General features: G+C 40.2%; 1 protein-coding gene across 1 annotated transcript in view; it reads right to left on the bottom strand.

Moving 5' to 3' along the window:
• LOC115774319 (MAM domain-containing glycosylphosphatidylinositol anchor protein 2) overlaps positions 1-22,175 on the bottom strand; it is a 195,920-nt gene extending 173,745 nt beyond the window's left edge. The window contains exon 1 of the mRNA XM_030721530.1: positions 21,814-22,175. Within this exon, the coding sequence (XP_030577390.1) occupies positions 21,814-21,886 (73 nt within the window). The 5' untranslated portion in view covers positions 21,887-22,175. The remainder of the gene's footprint in view (positions 1-21,813) is intronic.
• Positions 22,176-22,905: the final 730 nt, after the last annotated feature.

Raw genomic sequence — 22,905 nt, 5'->3', positions numbered from 1 at the left:
AAGAAAAGAACCATTAATAGTCCATCTAAGGACTATTCATCCACAAAATAATAATAAAAAAAAAAAAATCAATGTCAAATGAATGCAGATCTGAGCTAAATCTATTCAAATGCAGCAAAGAACATTTAGCATATTATCACAGACGCTTGATCTTTTGAATTTGATGGGTGTAACTTTGACTTCAATAAGCTTTGGAGTGCAACATTTATAACCATAGCTTTTTGTCTACTGAATATCAGCAATTACTGTTTCAAGATGAGAATATGGGGGGGTGGGGGGGCATATCTGAGGAGAACAGCAACTGAACTAAATGCAAGGGACAAAACAGACAGTATAATAGTATGTTAAATATTTCTGGCTAAGGCACTGGCTTTGCATTGTGGCAGCCTGGATTACAAGGCCAAAATATATTTACAAATATTAGACAACGACTTAGAGGCAGCCTTCCGCAAAACCGTGCTATTATCATCGACAGAGGCCGTAATCTACATATATTCAATGAGGCCAGAAAAAGAATATACTGTAGTAAATCTGATTTACTTTACACGCTATGAGAGGAAACTGCTTAATGGAGTGTGTGGTGGATCTCATCTCAAGCACTTCACCAGTCAGAGGTATCACAGTGCAGTAAGGGATCAAGCAAAGCAGAAGTTCATTGATGGGGTAACTGTGTCAGTGGCTGTGAGTCAAGGCTGTAGTCCTAGCATGAACATGGGAGCAGGTCTGTTTGGGTTGCAGCTGTCTACAGTAGGAAGGATAATGTACTGAACACTGGCTCTAGCTGATATGAGTCTTGCTGACTTCATGACTTGCCCTGCTGCCCATCAGCACATAAGATGACATTACTGATAGCACAGGCTACTAAATATTTAATATTTTGAAAAATAATAAAAAAATAAATAAATATTTTCGGAACTTTATTTCCTGGGTAAAAAAGGGGTAATCTGGCTGGGAAGACTCTGATCCACCCAAATTAAAGCTTGGACAATTCCTACATGTCCAAAACATGCACAGCAGTGCAGGCAAACAATTGAGCGCACACTCACAGCCACATAGGGTAACATGTTGTTAATGTGGAAGCTCCTCACTATGAGTGAAGGCACAAAGTAAACAATAAACATAATCAGATGCTTAAATCCCCCTCACCCAACTCAATGTGGGCAAAGAAGCTAACAAAGGAAAAGTGGATAAAGTTGATTTTTACTTGTACAGCAAAAATCAACTTTATTAATAAGACCACCATCCAACGTAAGGTTTATGCCAAAACTGCCCTAAATTAACACTATAACATTACCATAATGTGGCTATATTATTATTATTATGAAATAAAGAAATGTACTTCTGTATTAAAATAATAATAAAATAATTTTTATGTTTCTGTAATGGTTAATCCACTGGTATGCACAAGCTCTTTAAATGATATTTTTACTGTTAATATGCAGCAATGCAATCTAACACTACAACACTATGCATTAATTTCACAGTAACTGATAAGTAAGATTAAAAGAATAACACAGCACTATCTACTGTAGGAATATTAAAAGGAACTGCAGTACAAGATGTTATTTTGTCTTCTCACACAATGTGCCACTTACAAAAGCTGCATTTAGTCTGCAATGTGAAAACATACACACTGGAAAATAGAACAGTTTATATCCTCCATAGCTAGCTCTTATTATTCATGTGTGTTGGACCACTGTAAGATTTTCTCCAATCGGTGAAGATCCTTTTGCTTTATAGCAGTATTGGATTTTTGTATAATTTGTTCATGACTTTTGTGATTTGTCAGATATTTACTTCACTGGAATCAACACAAACTAACTTGCTTTAAGTCTCACATTAATCATATGTACAGCGCGACTGAAGTTTTTCTCTATATTGCCCGCTCCTAATTGCATCGGTTCATTTAAAAATCGAACCCTATTTCAACTTCCCTCAAAAAGATCTTTGCAGTACTCACTGTGGCAACAGGACTGTGTGTGACCATGCAATTTTATGCCATAAGTTATTGAGTTTTAGCATATTATGTCATCAGACAAGGCGGTGAGCAATTCCCACAGCTGTTCCCCTCTTGGCGTTTTAATGACGTTATCATCATGGCTTACTCCCACTTCGGCTGCGGCAAATAACCTTGTAACATGTACAACAAGCCACTTAATGGTGAAATAAATGAGTCAGAGGCCTTCTCCCTCTTGTTTTCCCTGAATGAGTGTGCATGTGTGTGTGAGAGAGAGCAAGCAGGGGAGTGAAACAGAAAGCAAACCAGTGCAAGTGTGATTCTTCCCATCTAAGTGTAAGTGAACTGCACGGTTCAGAGTGCTCTTTTATTCACTAACATCTTCCTCAGTAAACTGTTTGGGGCAATGACAAAATCCCCTGATGTCTTTAAGGTTTCTTTCTGTTGCCACACTCTCACCTCCCCTCAAGAGTATGGAGGAGGTGAGAGAGAAAAAGTCTAAGCTGTCATCACAGTTTAGATCAGTGGCCTGCCTCAAGCCGCCGCTGCCTCCACACCCCTTGCCCTCCACCCAAACCTCCAGCAGCCTATTATGCAACTTCCAAAACAAGGTCACGGAAATATCCAGAGATGAATCAAAACAGATAAACAGGAGGGGAAGAAAAGGAAAGGAAGATCCTCTTCCTCCTCTTTCTCTTTCTGCCCATTACAGTGTATGACTCAGCAGGAGGGCTGACCACTGGAATAAGAGTGCCTGCAGAGCCTAACTCATACAAATGCCTGTGGACACATTTACACAGACACATTACACAACTGCACATATTCACATGCACACACAGACAAACACTCATATATACACACTGGCAGCTGGAGAGATTATGGTAGTTTTGACAGGACATGCTCCATCATGTTGTCATGTTTGTGTGTGTGCATGTGCGTGTGTGCATGTGCGTGTGCGTGTGTGTGTGAACAGTTGTGATAAAGAAAGTACATCCTCTTTCAGTTCTAAGGTTTTATGTATCAGGACATAATAAAAAATCATCTGGTCTAAAATCATAACATATATGTATATATGTCCGTATGTACCCTATTTCCTCCTTAATGGGTGGGCCAATCTGAGCGAAACTTTACACGAACATCGTCACACATGCACCAATTATTAACATCTACATGTTTCTGATTTTGGTATATATTATGTTCATTTCATCATTCCATTGCAAATGCGATGTTATGTTCTCTGCATTTGTTTCACATCATATTTAATGTAAGTTGCCCATACGTATATTAACGGTCATCCATCCCAGAATTTTGTTCGAGTCACCACTAAATACGGAATGAAGAAATACAAATACAGTCCTTAAATATCACAGACATACAGCTTAACAGACAACAGTTCATATAAATATGATCACATTTGAAGAACAGCACACAGTGTATCACACAGCGTCATGATTTATTTAACAAAAATGAAGCCAAAATGCAGAAGCAGTGTGTGAAAAACTAAGTACACCCCATGATTCAATAGCTTGTAGAACCACCTTTAAAAGCAATAGCTTGAAGTAATTATTTTCTGTATGTCTTTATCAGTCTCTCACATTATTGTGGTGGAATTTTGGCCATTTATTTATTCATTTATTCACAGCTCACTTAATGTCCCACCACAACATTTCAATTGGGTTGAGGTCTGGACTTTGACTGAGCCATTGCAACCTTGATTCTTTTCTTTTTCAGCCATTCTGTTGGAGATTTGCTGCTGTGCCTGGGATCATTGTCCTGTTGCATGACCCAATTTAAGCCAAGCATTAGCTGTCAGACAGATGGCCTCACATTTGACTCTGGAATGCTTTGGAATACAGAGGAGTTCATGGTCAACTCAATGACTCCAAAGTGCCCAGGTCCTGTAACTGCCAAACAAGCCCAAATCACCATCCCTCCAACAGCTGGTATGAGGTGTTTGTGCTGATGTGCTGTGTTTGGTTTTCTCCAAGCATGGTGCTGTGCATTATAGCCAAACAGCTCCATGGTGGTCTCATCTTCCAGAAGTCTTCTGGATTGTTCAGATGCAATTTTGCAAACATAAGCCATGCTGCCATGTTCTTTTAGAGAGAAGAGGCTTTCTCCTGGCGACCCTCTCAAACAAGCCACACTTGTTCAGTCTATTTCTAATTACACTGTCATGAACTTTAACATTTAACATGCTAATGAGCCTTATAAAGCCTGAGATGCAGCTCTTGGGTTTTTTTTGCAGTTTCTCTGAGCATTGCAGTCTGACCTTAGGGTGAATCTGCTTGGACGTCCACTCCTGGTAAGCTTGGCAACTCTCTTGAATGTTTTCCATTTCTGAATAATCATTCTCACTGTTGAATGATAGACTTCAAATTGTTTGTAAATGACATTATAATCCTACCCAGCAACAACTGCTTCTTTAACACACACCTGAATTGCTCCAGACCTGCAAACTGACAAAATGTCTGCTTTCATAGAGGTGCTCACACATGCCAATAAACAATTAATCAAGTGCATTTGATCAGCAGCACCTGACTGGTACTTAATGCAGGTTTTTTAGTTTTTCCTCTCACTGTTTCTGCATTTTGGCTTACTTTTGTTAATAAATAATGACACGGTGTAATATGACATGTTTTGCTGTTCATCTGTAGTTGCATTTATCTCATTTTAAGACCTGCTATGGACCAGATGATTTTTATTATGTTCTGATATGTAAAACCTTAGACTTGAAAGAGGGTCTCTTTTTTTTTTTTTTTTTTACCATGACTGTATGTGTGCGTGATCTAATGAGAAGAATTACTGTAAAGATTAATATTCACCTCCAGTTAAAATTGAATTACCTAAACAAGGAAATCTCTTGAGTAAGAAACCCTATTCTGACCCGCTCTTTGTCATGCATTATTAATAAACCTTCTGGTTAAAAAACTAGCTCTGGTGCACTAAAGAAACGTCACACATTGTGTATTACACAGGGGATTAACATTAATAACCATAAAGGAAAAGAAAGCCGTGTAAATTAAAAGCCAGCAATATAAATGATTTTGAGAAGTCCAGACTACTTTGTAATGGAATCAATGACAAATGGAGCAGAAGATGAACATCATCTGATTCTCAATTAGTCAAGGAAGTTTATCAAAAACTGTTTTGTAATTAATTTGGGGCTAAGCAGCACAGCTGTGCAGGCATCAGGGGTGTTTCTGTATTTCCTTATTGGTTGTTCTTTTTCTTATTATTACTCTTTACACATTTGCAGATGGAGTCTATCCCATCCCACAGAAATGTCAGGTAAAAAGTTATGAATCGTATGCATAAGATGCATCTTTGCTATATTGGATTTTCTGCCATACTGGATTTCAAAATCTTCACAGGAAGCAAGCTGTTTCCAATCAATATTTGTAGCCATAAGTTTAAGGCCAAGCCTCACAAACGTTATCTTAAGGATTCTTTAATTGGTAAATTATAATTTAATTTTTTTTTTAACAATGATTGCTGATATAGGACCTCACTTCCTGTTTGCCATATTTGCTATATAATTGAATGGAGGTAGCATACACAAAGTTTTAAGTCTAAAATCAACTTGATTCATTTTGTGGAAATTTTTTAAAAAACTAATGTCCGATTTGGTGGTCATGAATGACACCTCGCACTGTATTACCAGACAAAAGAATCATTCAGTGCAAAAATATGAACAGTTATCATGTAAAATGCTTTAGTTGTCAAATGTCCCAATTCCTTTTTGGGCTTCCTCCAAATGAGGTTCAGACTCCATGTACTTTGATTTTGACAGAGCAAAGCGTTTCTAAGATGTGACCTCATTTCCTTTTTGGCAGCTATGTCGCAGAATTCAAGTGCCTGTGAACAACAGATACATTCAAAAATCCATATGACAACTTTTGTGAGGCTTTGCCTGAAGATTGTCTTTGCCAGTTTTGGTGAAAAAAAACCTGGCATCAAGAGAGAAGCAGAAGCAGAAAATTAAAAGCTAAAAACGAAGAGCTAAAATTAAGTGCTAAAAACACAATATAAAAACACCTATAACAAATATTTATTGACCCTGAGTGAAAATAATTGAAGCTAATATACCCGCTGAACATGAATATGAACTGAACATGCCATGTCTGAGCCACAAACACAGCAACTCATTTCTACATGAGTATTCAGTATTATAACGCAATACTATACAAATCATTTAAAGGCTCGTTCTCCTGGTTGTTTACAAGCTATTATTGATGTCTCAACCATTCCTTACATACCAAAAGTTCGGACAGACTACAGCAGCTAAACTGCTTTAATTAAATTCTGATGGTTTGCCATGGCTTAGGTACATCTCCACGCATCAAGGGTTGTTTTTAAACATCCCCTCATACTTTTGAGCTCCTACCCTAAAGCTGTATCTGCTCCACAACTGAACAATCATTTCCCCAATCCTCCTAATAGCTGTCTCTAAAAAAAAAAATCAGCGGTTATTAACGGGGAAAACTGTGGTGAGCAGGACATGCATCCTCAACTCTATGTTCTTCTACGACTGCCACGCATGTGTACGGTCTTGTCATTACATGTTAATGGGCTTTCCCCTAATGCTACAGCAGAGCAGAGAGACGGAGCCTGTGATGGAGAGAACAGGGAACCATTTGATGTTTGCCAGTTGAAAGAATAAGCCTTCCTTTGGGTTGTGCTTTCCACAGAGGCATGCGGGGATTGAAAGAGCGCTTGCCCAAGGCTAAAGGGGATTTTTGGTGGGCGTCACACATCCAATTACCTCGGTAGCATCATAGAAATCCACGGGGAATGCACACAACAACAGACAAACACATTCACAAAAGTGCACGCGTGCACCCACGCATACATCAACATGTAAGACACCCACTACAGGAGGCACTCACCTCAGAGGGGGTGCAGCCAAATTCTGCTATTCTGCTTCTGCTGGATCAGTTGCTACAGAATTCATGAATTTTATCAGCATGTGTTGATATGTGGCTTATGATATAAATATGGATAGCAATATGGAAACACCACCCAGGTCCCACCTCTTTGGAGAGCATTACTAATGCATTCAGAGACTCTATTACCGAATTTGCATGGGCTCTGATGAGCCAAGAGAAACTGCAGATCCACTAATATGTTGAGGTTTATTGGTGCATTTCAAAGCTGTTTTGAAGTCTTCTGTTCTTGTGGCAGAAGCAGGGATTCTAGCTGTTTAATATCCACATCAACAAACTTTAATAACTACACGGTCCCACATCAGCACACCGAGCACGTAGACCAGCAAAACTCAACTCATTTAAATCACAACATCCTGGAATTAAAGAATTCAGTATTTTTTATTACATCTACCTACACAGGTTAATGATTTTAATATTTCCTCTTTCCTTAAAACATGGGCCCAGAGGCCAGAGGGAAATCATATTTCACCAGACCATCCAATGGAATCGATTTCGTAGTATATTTTTAATTATACAAGATTCGTTATTTCTTTTAATAACATGATGAAACGGCCTAGAGCACCACTTCTCCTTTAGTGAAGCAGATAAATCTCTGCTATCTGTGCAGTGTTAGCTCACCTGTGTCACAACGGGGAAATGTACTATTATATATTTGGCAAATACACCTACAACACAATAAACAAGAGGTACATACATACATTTATTTTAATCTAGGTAATATGGACATAGATAGCCTTTGGTCAAAATCAGTTGGGAAGTTATGTTTAAGTTTTATGAAGTTTTATGTTATTGGAATATACCACTAAAATGTAAAGTAGAAAGGAGGTATGCATTCAGAGACTAAATACCGATGTTCTTGAAGAACATAGGACTGACACGGCAGTCCCCAAACAATCAAATCGACTATTGACCTGCAATTTCGCACAATCAAGCTAACCCCCCCAATTGAGCTTGGAGGATAAAATCCATGGTGAGTCTGGCTGTTAGCTTCAGAAAAAAAACTTGCTGTTGATGGAAGCTTTTCTGCTTAACGCAGAGACCTTTGATTACAACCACAAGGCAGACAGACACAAACTCTGCTCCAACGTATATTTTAGCAACCTTCGCAAGGTAATCACAAGGATGAAGAGGTGCTAGAAGCTCTAACAAGCCTGTTTCTTATTATTAGACTTTCTTAACAACTCAGAAAAGATGCCACTCTCTAAGACACTGGTACACACTGAATACTAAAGGAGTAATATTATTGCATAAAAGGGGAAAAGCAGTAGAAGGAAATGGGGAGAAGCAGAAATAGGAGAAAAAGGCCAGGAGGTCAGCTCAAGCTGTGAACATGGCATTTGAGGAGGCTTCCTTTAGGCTTCAGTCATCTTAAGATTAAACACATCTGACATGAAAGACAAATAAAAAGGACTGCCGACTGTGTATGTCTGCATGCACGTGTATGGGCATGTGAGGTTTGTGTTGTGCTCTGAATTTAACAGATTTTCACTAACTGACACGTGGCATACTGTATGTTTGAACTCCATGAAACAGAAATCCACCAGAATTGTTCACAGTTCAAGCGATCAGCTTCAAATATACATCAGATTCTGTGCTGATGTCACTAGCCCGCGCCCAGTGTGACCAGCTCATCGGAAAATGTACCGACACGTGAAAAAGACTCTGGACTCTATGCAGTGCTGTGAAAAACTAAGCAGCCAGGTGCCGCTAATCAAATGCACTTCATTACCCAATCATCGGCGAGTGTGAGCGCCCATATAAAAACAGTTTACAGTTTTATTTATATAGAAAAGTCATAACCTGGAACACTTAATTTTGATATTTGCTTGAGTGAGAGTAACAGAAGGCTCTCTGACAAAGTGCAGACATGAAAGTGGAAGTTAATTAATAAAAATGTTCAATTATGAACATATATTGGTCACTGCAAGAGTTACAGATTCAAGAATCAAAATTCTAAATCAGCAGGTCGAGCCTTACAGTATGTCAAAAATCTGAATTTGCAAGTTCTCCAAAAAGAAGCACATATCATTCTGCGCAGACACATACAGACTCAGTCAAGGGCCGCTCCTAATTATTGAAGCCCAAATCTTGGATTTCTAAGTGGGCGCATCAGACAACACCAGTCAAATAGTTTTTCTTAGATTCTGGGCATGTCTTGTTCTCAACAGCTGATGCGTGGCTACTAAGCTTACATTGTACTGCTCCAGCTAAAATGTCTATGAGCAGCAAAGCCTTTGCAGAAGCATTCAGGATAAACATGAGGGAAGGCAGCAGACGAGCAGGACTGGGCAAGAACTCAGGGAGATCTGCACTACACCTCCCTCAGAGCATACTTTTTCCACTGAAAAAAATCTCAATGAAGAAGTGCTTTGCGTACTCAGGATGACTCTGCTTGCTTTGCCATAGGAAGCCATTAACTGACAGTGCATGGCTTGAGGTTATCCCCATGGGTATAACAGCCTCTGGGATATACTGTGTCTGGTGGAGAGATGAAGAGAGCATGACGCTAAAGAGATTAGTTATTACATTGTGAATTTTTGTTAGAAGAATAAGGTTTTCAGATACTATTGAGGGATACACAGAAAGCTAAATAACACAAAAAAGGGCTTAGCACACAGTTGGATATCCTTTTTAAAAATGGTGGGAGGTGCAGTAAGTGTAAAAGCAAGTACAAAAGCATACATAATGACTAAATCACACATTCACAGGCACTTTGAGGCACGTTCACCATCCATGATGAGTCCTGCTTTGACGGGCTGATGTGTGAACATGGTCATAAATCACACTGCTAAATTAATATCTCAGCAAAGTGTTGCCCTAGATAGATGAAAAAGCACGCACGCACACAGAAAATGAGTACACATCCTCCCACACTCACACAAACTGCATGTTCATCTGTGTTGAAATTTCACAGTGCCTCTGCAGAGCCACAGTACAACTCCACAGGCTCATTCTCCTTTTGCCAGTAGGGAACTGCTTACATTTAAGAGAAGAGGGGGAAAAAAATGCAGTTTAGATTTTTTTTTTAATGCATTTGCATTATTGGGTGGGGCAGAGAGTTGTTAGGAGTTTTATGCAAAGTTGTCTCTATAGGAGGGTCCCTCCCGCTGCCTGGCATGTTTGGCATTTATTCTGAAGCTGAACTACTGAAGTCGTTGTTGTCAACACAGGTACTTCGCTACTGTTCCTTCTTGTCAGAGAAGCTTAAGCATTATTTTCTAAAAAGATAAGTAGACCCCATCCTAGAGTTACCTCTGCGATGAAACAGTGCTGATTTTTGAAGAGACACATTCAGCCTCAGCCCCCCACCCAACCTTCTACATGCACCCCACCACCAGCACTCTTGCCCCATCAACCCCACCCCCACCCCACACAGCAATTTTATCTGCTCTCGTGCGCAATTGTAAGGATGCTGCATGAAGCTTACGCTTCTGCAATCACTTCACGTTTGTTTCAGCGATTGATTTGCTGGCATGTGAGGGGAAGGAGAGAATGTGGGTAGGCAGCGAGGGAGGGAGGGAGGGAGGGAAGGAAGAAGCAAGTGAGGAAGGCAGCGGGGAAGTCAGAGGACGTGCAATGCCAGGCTCACATACTGTCACCATGGCAACAGACATCACTTCACAGGAGCAGCACTTAGGAAGGATGCCTGTGTGGGCTGAAGTGACATAGTTGAAGGTTGGCATTAGCCTCTTGTGGGTGCCACAACGCACCAATCCTCTCCTGGCTTGCTTTTTTTTTTTTTTTTTTGCTTTATTTCCTCCACAGTGCTGCTAAAAGGATCCCTGTTGCTCTTGTCAGCTACCTTTTGGGATTGCTGAGTGATTTGTACTTCATGTGTGTGAATGTGGGCCCTGCCAGTTTGTCTTAACAAAGACAATTCAATTGAATAAAATGTGTAATGTAAGACAGGAATCATTCATATTTAATGAGACACTTTCATCATTTGCGTCACTTTGATGCTGGCTAACATGTATAATTCTCTGTGATTTGAAGTGATGCCAATCGTGGAAATGATAACTCGAGATACAAAAGCACATTCAGAGTAAAATGATCTTAAGAGCCAAGTCACTGTTCATTTAGAAGATTCTGCAACGCAGGATAAGGATATAATATGTATATATTTGAATACAAAACTCATCTTAAAAATATACTGTATGTAAGTATAGCTTAATATTAACAGATGATCAAGTTTATGTGATATTTAAAAACAATTATCAGTGGAAAAAATTAATTGTAGCAGTCATTTGCAATAAACCTGATAAGTCATTTTGTGTGTTATAGAAGCATAAATGTATCTGTTTCTTCCATTTATGCACAAATTCTAAACCTGGGTAAAAGGGATTTTGATCTCTTCTTATCAGCGTGCACCATATACAGCTGCAATCCTCGCTCTCTGCATCTGGTCTTGTTTATCTATCCCTATTCAGCATACAGCAATCACAAGCTGGACAAGCTGTAAAGCATATAACAGACAAGATGGCATAGTGAAAACAGAAAAAAAATTTTGTTCAGTGGAAGATGTGATAAACTAAACTCAACTAGTAAGTTGAATTTCAGCTAAAATCAAAGCATGTACAGAGTGAAATGCTAATGAATGTTTCACTTAACTGTGAGTCACTGTTCATACATTTTGCAGAAATTGTAAAACAGAAAGAGCAGAATTCTGGCTCTGGGATATTGGTGACAGTGAATCTATGGGCTGATCCATTCACTTCATGTTCTGTTTCCTTCACCACGCTACAGCAGCAGCACAGGGGAAGCTAACAGAAAAGGGTCAGCAGTTTGGAGGTATTTCACGCTACACCAACAGCTTTTGTTTGTATGCTCACTAGGGGTGGGCGATATAGCCTCAAAATGATATCACAATATTTCAAGAAAATTTGCAAGGATATCTATGACAGTATAGAAAAAAAAAATATACCGAGTGACACTTGCAACTTGCAGGCAGCAGGAATTATACGCCTAAGTAAATGAAGAGCATTTGAGACGGTAATTGATGACAGACCTAATTCAAAGTGTGGATCTACTGAAACAAAGTGACAGCAGGAGAGTTATAGCGCAATAGTAGTGACACGGCATTATATCCAGTGACACAGCATGAGTCAAATGTGCAGTAAGCATAAAAGTAGCCTAGGTAGTGTTTTTGCTAGCAATTTAAAGTAAAAGTATAATGTAACTGCTTAACACTTTAGTTAACAATAACTACAGTGACTTAACTTTGTAGTGGCTAACTGTAGCTCAGGAGGTAGAGCAGGTCATCTATTAATTGGAAGGTTGGTGGTTCGATTCCTGGCTACTTCAGTCTGCGTGTCAACGTATGCTTGGGCAAGATACTAAATTATCTCTAACCATTGGAGTGTGAATGTTAGATATAAAGCACTTAGCTGTAGAAGGAAGTGCTTGGGTGAATGAGGCACACTTGCATGAAGTGCTCAGAGTAGAAAAGCACTATATAAGAACCAGTCCATTTTAGTGTTGTGTGATACTGCAAGATTTGGTATCGATCCGATACCAAGTAACTACAGGTCTAGTATCGCCAATACTGATACTGATACCGATACTTTTTAATACTTATGAAGAATTTTCATGAAGTTTAAGCGTTTTGTGATTTTTTTTTTTCCTTTGGATCATTAATTAGTTAAAAACCAGGATAGAATTGGGCAAAGTTTATAGGTAAATAGAAAATACTTTATCAAAATAAAAGTTTTTGTTCTGAAACATTACTGTAGAACAGTAACAAAACAATTTCTACGATACATTATGATGTCTGGATTTTTTTCTTAAAGTGTACAAAATGATCACTCAAGAACAAATTTTTTGTTCAGAAAGTGTAATACAAAAATGTAATAAAAAATATCCCTTCAGTCACTAATTTTCTGGATTTTTTCTTAAATAAACAAGCTGTACAAAATTATCATTCCACAATGTTATAAAACATTTACGCTTCCAGCCCCGCCCCCTATTGCCCAAAAATATAAGACAATTTGGCCCTTTAAGTTACTTTATTAACATTTTGCTAACTCCTCTTAATTGGAGGGGAAAGCAAAATGTCAAAAAAGTAACTTACAGAGCCAAATTGTCTTACATTTTTTACATCAAATTATAGCCAGAAGTAGGAGGCGGGGCCAGAAGTGGCCCACGGGCTGGGAGTTTGAGACCACTGACAAATTCCTTTTCCCAAATAAAATGTTACATATCACGTGACAGTATGATGTCAAAGCACTGCGGGGAGGGGAGAAGCAAAGTGTGCCTGCTCTGTGCTGTGACAGGAGCGGCACCTAAACAGACAGTCAGATCGCATCTTTGATGAAACTGCAGCGCTGCAGAGAGAAACTAAAGCTAAAGTATCGATCTCGTTACACTGGTATTGATCAATATCAATACCAACGTTGGTATCGATATTATCGATATTTGGATCAATCCGCCCACCACTAGTCCATTTACAGTGAAACTCATCAGAAGCCTGCACAGTATTGTCACACTATTAAACCAAAAGATATTTTCTATCAGGGATGTTGTAATTGGGTTGAGATTTTTAATGAGCTGTTTAAAGCCCTCCTTTTACACCATGTAATCGCATCAGTGATTTCCATCCACCATTTTGTGCTTCCTGTCATGTGAAATACAACTGAGTCATTTGTTTACTTTTGGATTGCACATAACCTGCTGCTAGCATCCCCTCCTCACGTGCATTCTTAGCCTGTTTGTACCCGATGGTGTGTTTTTGCCTCAAGTGGTGACACAAGTTTGTTGTTTCCACCTTTAGCAGGAGCAGTTATGTTGCATATTCATAAAGCATTTTGGTTTGTTTGAGGTTGCTTAAGTAGCTCCGTGTTTAGGTACTAAATCATCATTGTATGTTAATTTATATTCTATAAATATGGTTAAAGTGAGCCTGATGTTGCCATACACATGAATGATTCCCAGTCTCTTCCTTACAGTGAGGAGTACAGTTGTTATTATAACACTGGTATCAGGTCAGTAGTTGGTATCAGTAGGAACCCAGAGCCAAGGTATCATTATCGTAATAGAAATGGAAATGGAAACAGCTGGATCAGTGAGTCCATAGTAAATGTATTTTGGTAACCCCTACCATTTCATCAACAAAGGACAATAAAATGAAAGTGGTGCAATTTTATTGTCCTTTATGTTTATTCCTTCTCACTGTAAATATCTGAGTGAAGTCTTTACTCCAGTAAGACCCTCTGCTATGACTGCTTACTCTGGAAATTTAAGGCTCTATAAACTGAGAAGTGTTTTTTTTGTTTTTGTTTTTTCGCTCCATCTTACTAGAAGTCTTTTTCTATGGGTGGAGTTAATTGAAGGCCATGCACTAATAATAACAACAAAACAAAGTGATGGAGATGTCAATCCAGGCGAGTTTTTCTATCCTAAATTAACACATTACGGAACATCCTTTGTGGGTGGACTAAGTGTACGCAGGAGCTTTGAGCTAATGCAAAACAGCAGCACTCTCTCGCCTTCTCTAAAGAAAAGTCCTGTTTCCAATTCCAGGGTGCAAACAGAAAAATAGGGATCATTTTTCAAAGTAGATTTTCATGAGGCCAGTGTCATGGTAAAATTGCAGTGCATGAAAATCTCCATCTTTTGAATAGGGGTGCGTGCATTTATGCTTATATTGTAGCTGAAAATGACAGTTGTTCATATGTAGCAATTGGCATTGTTTCAAAATATTTTGTGTTTACATTATAGGAGTCCAGTATGGCACAGAAAGGAAATGACAGTGTGAAAGATGATGGATGGCATGAAGATTCCTTGTCAGACTGGAACATGGGATGTCACATTGCATTACGTGGTCAACATCCCATGATAGTTGAAGTTGTGCAGCACAATATTCTACCTTACTCTCAGGAAACGTATTAGGCTCTCAATGTTTAGACCATTGAGATGCTGAGAACCAAAACACCAATAAATATTGCAGCTCCTTATCTAACTGTAAGGCTTTTAGCGAAGCAATGGCATGAAGGATGACAGAATCCTGTTCCAGGTCCACCGCTGCTTTTGGTCAATACTGCAGTAGTTACTAGTATTTAAATGTTAATTACCTGCATCTGTCTAAATGATAGTCCCTTCACAGATGTTGCAGTTATCTCATGTAAATGGAAACAGACACTGAGGGTGGAAAGAAAAGGAAGCATACTGCAGTGCCAAAGAGAGTCCTGTTCTGGAATTAACATCTGTCATACGTCATGCTGCAAATGCACCGCCATTATTGAGCAGTCTGGCTTCTAAAGCCAGATATTGTAATTTATCAGAGTTTAACCATGTGCCTGTCGACATGAGGATATTAACACTATTACATGAAATGAAATCACTACAGATAAAAGCTTTGCTGTTGTACAAGGTAATATTAGCAGGACCGAGGTTGACATTTAAGATTTCAATCTTGTTTTTAGTGATAGTGAAAAATGACCACTTCATGAAAATGTCAGGAGACAAAAGGAAAATATCTGTTTTGGTTCGGTACAGGGCTTCTCTGCAGATTAGAGGGCATACAAGACTTCATTAAAAGTATAGAATTACTAAATAAACCAGGACACGAGGCTGGTCCAGACATGCACCAGAAATTATCTTAATAAATGAATGCGAACAAGATCATTAGCAGCAGGTTTCTGTCCTCGGTACTGTGTAGGGGAGGAAAAGTAGCTCAGGGTTTGGGGATGTGGGCTTAACAGTTCAAGCAGCCAGCCAGGTTACAATAAGCTTCTTTTGGTCTGTGGTAGGGATTTGGCCTTGAATGATCCAGAGGTAAATTGTGTTCCTGAACTTATCCAAATCCTCAAAGCAGGAGGAGGGGAGTATTACAGCTGTTCATGTTGTGTGCAAAGTAGCCAAAGCTACATTTTATTTTTATATATATATATATATATATATATATATATATATATATATATATATATATATATATATATATATATATATATATAATTTTTTTTTTAGTAGTTTGGATCACAAATCTTTAAGAGAAACATTACACTCTGTGAACATCCATACTGAAAATATATTCCATTCATACTCACTGTGCACAACTCTATCTTTGATTTCAACTATGCAGAAGAAAAATAGAAGAATGAAATTGCTTATTTTCTGTGCAGAGGACATTGTTGTAGTTGACAATGCTGTTAAAATCCCCGGCACTGTACAACCCTAAAGCTTACAACTCTATTTCACATTCTGCCTTCTGCCAAGCTATACAAAGTATCTTTCTACATTTCCAAAAGAGGGAGAGAGAAGGCACACAGACACACATCCCACAGGATCACAACCACGGGCAACAAACATGACCTCTTGGCTTCACAACTAAGCTGCATGTCACTGAGAAACAATTTAAGGGCCACTCCACAGATTTCCATGAGCAGTATGACTGCAAAAAAAAAATTAAAACAGTTTAATATAAAATAAAATCTCTGAAGCTTTTGAAAGTTTACAAAATGTATTGTCACGTTGATGGGATAAAAGTTGCTAGATTACAGTAAAGCACTGACAGCTTAATTTGACTGCATTTATCTATTATTATAGACTGTACCTATTGTAATGCACAACACAATATAGTTTTGCAGCGTTAATTATTTGGTTTCTATTACACTGTTATTTAAGTGTTCCTGTAATAATCCTATTTGTGGTCTTTTGTGAACTTTCTAGAAGATAAAAGCTTTGTCACAATTTCTCTGCTCCTTGCACTGCTCAGCTATAACAGTACAGCTGCTGTCAACATTTCAAAACGCCCTGAAGATGAACGCTTGCTGGAACTGATTGCTTGAGGAGTCTCAGTCATAATGGCATGTTGCTAACTAAACATTAACACTGCTCTGAGCCACAAAAAAAAAAAAAAAAAACTTTAAACACATCCACCCCAAATCAAAGTCAAAAACTTTTCTAAATTCATGGTTTGAAGCTGAGCAGTTACAATTCTATTAGTCGTTTTAAGCACTATAAAAAAAAATATGATTAGTGATGCACTGATCGACCACCCAGGGACCAGAATCGGCCTGTTTTCAGTGTTTTCAGGCCCAGATCGCTGACTGGCTGGTCAGCTTCCCATATGGTCGGTCTATGTTTTGTTATCTGATGAATTTATAAGTATACTAAAAAATTATGTCACTACCTGACAGTTTCTTTTTGTTACATGAATTTGCTGCACCTGCTTTTGTTTGATAATGTAAGATGTGCCAGGTAAAGGTGGGTGTAAAGCAACTCATTTTCAGTGAATTATCTGTACCTCTTCGCGCTGGCAGAGCACGTTTATTTTCAGCTGTTTTAGAGAAGATCCTGTAACAGTGTATTTGGGGGGAAATTGTAAAGTTTAAAAATTTCCTTTAATTTGAAAATAATATTTTGCACTGAAGAAAAGTTGGTTTTTGTTGCATATGCTGTCATTTATAGTTCTTAGAAAGAAAATTAAAATTGGTAAAGATCTATATCAGCAGGTTGCACTTAGAAAAAAAAAATCAGAAATCAGAAGCACCCAAGAAAATTGCAGTCGATGCATCTGTAGATAAAAGCTTTGTTGCAATTCCTCTACTCTGTGCACCGCACAGCTATAACGGCGCTGCTGCTTTCAACATTTTAAAACAACCCTGAAGATGAATGCTTGCAGGAACTGATTAATTGCTTTAGGACTCTCAGTCATGATGGCCTGTTACTAACTAAACCTTAACACTTTTCTGAGCCACAAAAACTTTAAACTAAACGACACATCCGCACCAACCAAAGTCTCAAAAAAGAGAAAAAATATTGTATTACACCATAAAAATGCACAGTATGTTGCTGATAAAGTTTTTTCCTCAAAGGCATCAGCATACAGCTGCCTTTCCATAAAACAGTGCATTGTTAGAATATAGAACCCAGTGTTGGCCCTTTATCCATACTAAAACTCAGAACTGCTCGGCCTATGTTGCTCCAGTTTTGACCATTTTTAAAACTCTGCCTCTCATACTGTACTCATACAAATTCATAATAAGAACGTCTCTGAAACAACTGCAGTATTTGGCGGAGTACTGCATTAACTTGAACTTGGAGAGATTATGAAATCTGGTTTCTAAAATTCACCACAATGAAAAACATGTTTTACCTTAATCGCATTGTATTAGAGTATTAAAGTAAAACTGTCAAGGATTATCCAGTGAGAACTGAGTACAGCAGGAGTGTTTCAGACTTCAAGATCAAACATCATCTCTGCACTGTATATTCAGTGCCAGTCTCAGAGGACTGGGTCCAAAGAGAACTGACATTCGGTTTGATTAAGTTGGTGCTATCTGAAGCCCCACCCAGGGGTACCTAGTAGTCCCCAATGTGCACAGCAAAGAGTTCCACTGCACCACATTGCTTGTTCTGGGCCATACTGAGCTGTATATCCTCATTTGCCACTGATTGAAGCACATATACTGTAGACATCCATCCGTGCAGTTTCCCTCCGGGGAGAGGAGGGAGAGACAGCAAAGAGATAGACAGGCAAGGAAATAGAGACAGAAAGTGGGAGGGAGGAGAAGAGATAGAGTTATCCGTGGTCTCATTACGGTGGGAAATGTGAGGGTCCCGATCCAAGGGAATGATGAAGGACTCTGTGGAGGAGGCCTCTGAGAACCAACAAAGACGGCTTTAGTTTCACTGGCAGAATGCATTTGCATAGCTTAGAAGCCAAAGCGTCTGAACCGGGGCTCATGAAAAGAAACCCCACCAATTGGTTGGACTTCAATGCAAACGAGAGAGAGAGAGAGAGAGAGAGAGAGAGAGAGAGAGAGAGAGAGAGAGAGAGAGAGAGAGAGAGAGAGAGAGAGAGAGAGAGAGAGAGAGAGAGAGAGAGAGAGCAAGCGATGGGGAGAAAAAGAAGAAGTGAGTGAGAGAGAAGTGGGATGGGAGGGGAAGCAGTAGGAACTTTCTCTCTTAAGTAGCAAAACACAAACGAGATCAGGAACATCTGCACATCCCATGGAAGCTGTCGCCGACTGACTTTGATGCAAAGAGAACATACTGAAGAACATCTCCAGAAAAAGTAACATGCATAACAACATCTCCAAGATATCATAAGAGCCATGTTCCGTTGTAGTTTTTTGATATTAATATTTAGTACAGCTTGGTTGTCATTACAAGCAAATGTCATTTGAGAATATTTCCAGGTTTGTGCACTTTGGGATAGCTCCATTTGCTGTGATAGTGGAGCAGTTACTGGCCTACTGGATCTCTGGAATGCAACAAATATTAGAGATCGGCATAATGGAGCAATCTTCCTGAAAAGTGTTTGTCTGCATGTGTGGTGACAAAGATGAAAAAAACAGACTTTTGGAGGAAAGAATTAGGGAGGGAGTGGAGTGAGACAGAGAGGAGCAGATGTTGTACTTTAGCGGTGTCTCCTTTTCCCTCTGTGGCCTGAAGTCATGGAGGGATGACTAGCCTTCATCAATCCTCTTTAATGACTCTGGCAGCACCACTTAACACACTAGTATGTGATTTCTTCATTACTACACCATGATTCCACCATTTACTCGGCCTTGATGACGTATAGCGATGCTCAGGGATAAAACTAATCACTGAAAGTCTCATTTTTGCAAATTGTCCCATTCGTAAGCACTTTGGTCAATTTAGAAATCGGGGGAAGTAAAGATAGGAGATGCTTTGAATGTAACAAAAAGAAGATAATGAAATCTAGTGCGGTGAATATTGAAATTCAGTTCACTGTGTAAAAATAAGAATATGCATTGCCATTTTTTTTTTTACTCCTATTTCAAAGACATGACCAGCACAGTGCAGTGAAGTTTTGCTGTGTCTAAAAGCTTTTTGTGAAATCCTGGTAACTGGTACTTCCACGTGTCATCCCTTCTCACATTATCCAGTCACCCACCCACTGCCTTTCACCTGTGGTGCTCAATTCCCACACCCTCCATGTATCAAACGCTTCAGTGCTTACATTGACAGGTGCATGCAAATGTTTCACCACTATCAATAATAAATGTTGACTTTTGAACCTCGCCAAGAGATTTTTTTTACTGAGACCACCTCCCAAGAGATGCGCAGCTGGGTTTAAGAATAATTTAGAGGTCTTTGTAAACAGCTCCTCATTATTTAAAAGAATGTAATATAGTTTAAGTGTGAGTACCTAACTTTCTATATCTACCTTTATAGCTCATCTCCTGTTACAGTGTTAGCAGGATTAGGAAACAGGACTTATGCAAATTTTTACACTTCATGCAGAAAGGTGTGATTGAAATTTGGAGAGGGGCTGACCGAGCTCAGGGGAAATTTTCAGGCTGCTCAACATACACGCAAACACATAATGTCCAAACAGCCCCCCCCCCCTCCCCCCCCACCCCCACCCCCGTCCCTTCTACTGCTGCTGCTACAAGCCCACAAGTCCACATCTACCACTCTCTCAACATCATCTCAGACATTATTGGATACAACTCCTTCTAATGAGCTTTGCACATGCTGCACCATGGACTGCTTGCTCACACCAACCATCCACAGCTTTGATCTGACATCAGTTTTGATAGTCGGTGTCATGCCTGCCTGCCCTGAATACTATTTCTTGAAGAGGCCGCTTTAGTGGTTATCGAATCAAGTAAAAGCAATGATTTTTTTAGGCATCAATGTTTGATGAGACGCTCTGCCCTGGGGCTTAATGCGTAGCTTGAGTAATTCACTAACTCCAAACAACAACACCTAAGTGCAAATCTCACACTGCTTAATGAGTGCTGCTTAGAGGTTTGAAGATGATATAAAATCAATGTGTGTATACCCTACGCATTTTCAGATGTGATTCAGTGTGAAATAACGCTCCAACAGGTGTCAGGTGTGGGAGAAATATGGTAATTGGACTAACTGTACAAGTACATGAACAGTCATGCCACGGCTGCTCGGGCATATGCTGTGATTTATTATCTCATTCACCTCCTTTCTCTAGAGAAAGAGAACAGATAAAATCCTGGCGCATCATTGGTCAGATGCAGCACCATGACTGTTCCTGTCATGCTCACAGTAACCTTTTCTTGCTACATCATCTCTGCACAGGCTCACACACCATGGCAACAAAGATCTTTTAAGTGCTTGGCAACGGCCTCTAAAACATACAATCCTACATCTTAACTTGACCTGACAATGTCCCCTGATGGCCTTTGCTTTGGTCATAGCCACTGTTCCTGCAAAGAGGTCAGGGCTGTCCACCTCAAGTCCATGTCCCATGTTAGGGCACATGAATCATTGTGTCCTCAAAGTGCTGCCGTCGCTGCTGTTGCTCTGAGGATGACGATTCATTTGAGATATCATCTGTGCCACTGGTTGCACAACCAGAGACGGAAATGTGTGCTCCTTGTTAAGCGTGTTTATGGGAGAGGGAGACAAATTCAGACAGACAGACATGCGAAAGAGGTGGGCAGACTGATCCACCACACATGAAAACCATTCATGACTGTGCATGCCAAGTGTCGCTGCTCAACAGATTATAGCCTTAATGGTGACATCCAAAAATTTATCTGGCCTAATGTAACATACTTGCCAGGTCCACCATTTGAATTATAACTAACAAATTATCTGCAGTCGAAAGCATTCAAGACAAATCTACCAGGTTTCAATGTAATAATCCATGAATGCCCCCCTCCTAAATTTAGCCTGCTCACCGACCACCGTGAGTGATGGATTGGATGAGAAAAGGAGCTGTGCATGATTGGCTACACACGCGATTTGCTGTATAACCTCGGGGTTGCGAGGAGCATTTGGAGCCCCTCATTCAAACGTGACATTCAGACCTGCTTTGTCAGCCTCTCCCGAGTTGATGTTGCGTTTGTTTCATTAAGACCTTGTGCATTTAAAGGGGATATAATAGGCGATTTATAGGAAACCACTTTTTTTTTAACAAGGTCATTATCACATTTGGAATAAATTGCATACACTCACCATACACTCCTTGACAGCGGATGCCGTCCACGACCAGCGCCAGCAGCCCCAAAACACAGATAATTAGATCCATCCTTTTACGTTAATCTCTGCATATCCAGCTCTCAAAAGCGAGAAGTCCTTTCCGGGGCGGTGTGGCTGAGGTGCATAGACACGGCACTGCTCCGATCCACACGTAGATTGATTTAGAGCCACTGTTCACTGTAAAGGTATGTATAGGCGCAGCGGGAGAGCAGAGTCAGGTAATGATCGTTTTAATGTGAAGTGTCATGCAGTCAAAATGCGGAGCGCTCGCAGCACGGAGACGCCAAGGAGGATGTGGAGAAGCAGACGGGCGCGGGGAGTGGGGCTGCAGAAAGCCCGGCCTTAGAACAAAATTCAACCTCTCCTCCACTGCAGGTAGGTGCGCTCCACCAATCCCGCGATTCCGTGGACTTTAGCAAAGACCCGTGGGGCACCAAACTGAGGGGACACGCAGGTTCTCTCGACTACAAGTGGACGGGGGCTCGGTACCCAAGAACATAGCTCCTCAATTCCAGCTGTGGTCACGGCTCCCTCCGCGGATGCTGCTGCTGCTGCTGCTGCGGTGACTGCAAGCTGTCAAACGAAAGCATCTCGTCCGCTTTTTAAAACACTTTGTCAAATTCTCTCAGTTTCCACCCTCCGTGCTTTAAAGTCGTCAAGCAGCTGCTGTACAGTGGAGGCTTGTGCGCTCACGCAGTCATATCACGACTGCACCCCGATGCCGCGCGCTCGACTCATATCTCCCGGTGGCAAAGGCAAGGGGAGGGTCCAGTCCGGTCAGGAGCGGCGGATGGTTTATCTACAGCTCTCCGGCGATGCTTTATGTTGTCTAGGCGTTACGAGACCACTTTCTGGCGAATTCAGGCGACGGTGGGAACCGGATGTGCCCGCCGTGGTGCCAGTTGAGCAGCGGTCACGTTGCGCAATACGTGCTACGGAGACAGAGTGGCACCGCAACCGGTCTGTAGCTACGTCAAGAGGTGCGTGGCTTCCAGGCGCTCATCTGTATGGGAGGCTTCGCTCAGCGTCAGGAAAGGCATGAGAGGCGCAGCTGCTGGATGCTGAGCG

This window comes from Archocentrus centrarchus, chromosome 24 (genome assembly GCF_007364275.1).
Source record: "Archocentrus centrarchus isolate MPI-CPG fArcCen1 chromosome 24, fArcCen1, whole genome shotgun sequence".
Taxonomy (NCBI): domain Eukaryota; kingdom Metazoa; phylum Chordata; class Actinopteri; order Cichliformes; family Cichlidae; genus Archocentrus; species Archocentrus centrarchus.
Note: the sequence above shows the minus strand (reverse complement) of the source record. Positions and strands in the feature narration are given on the sequence as shown.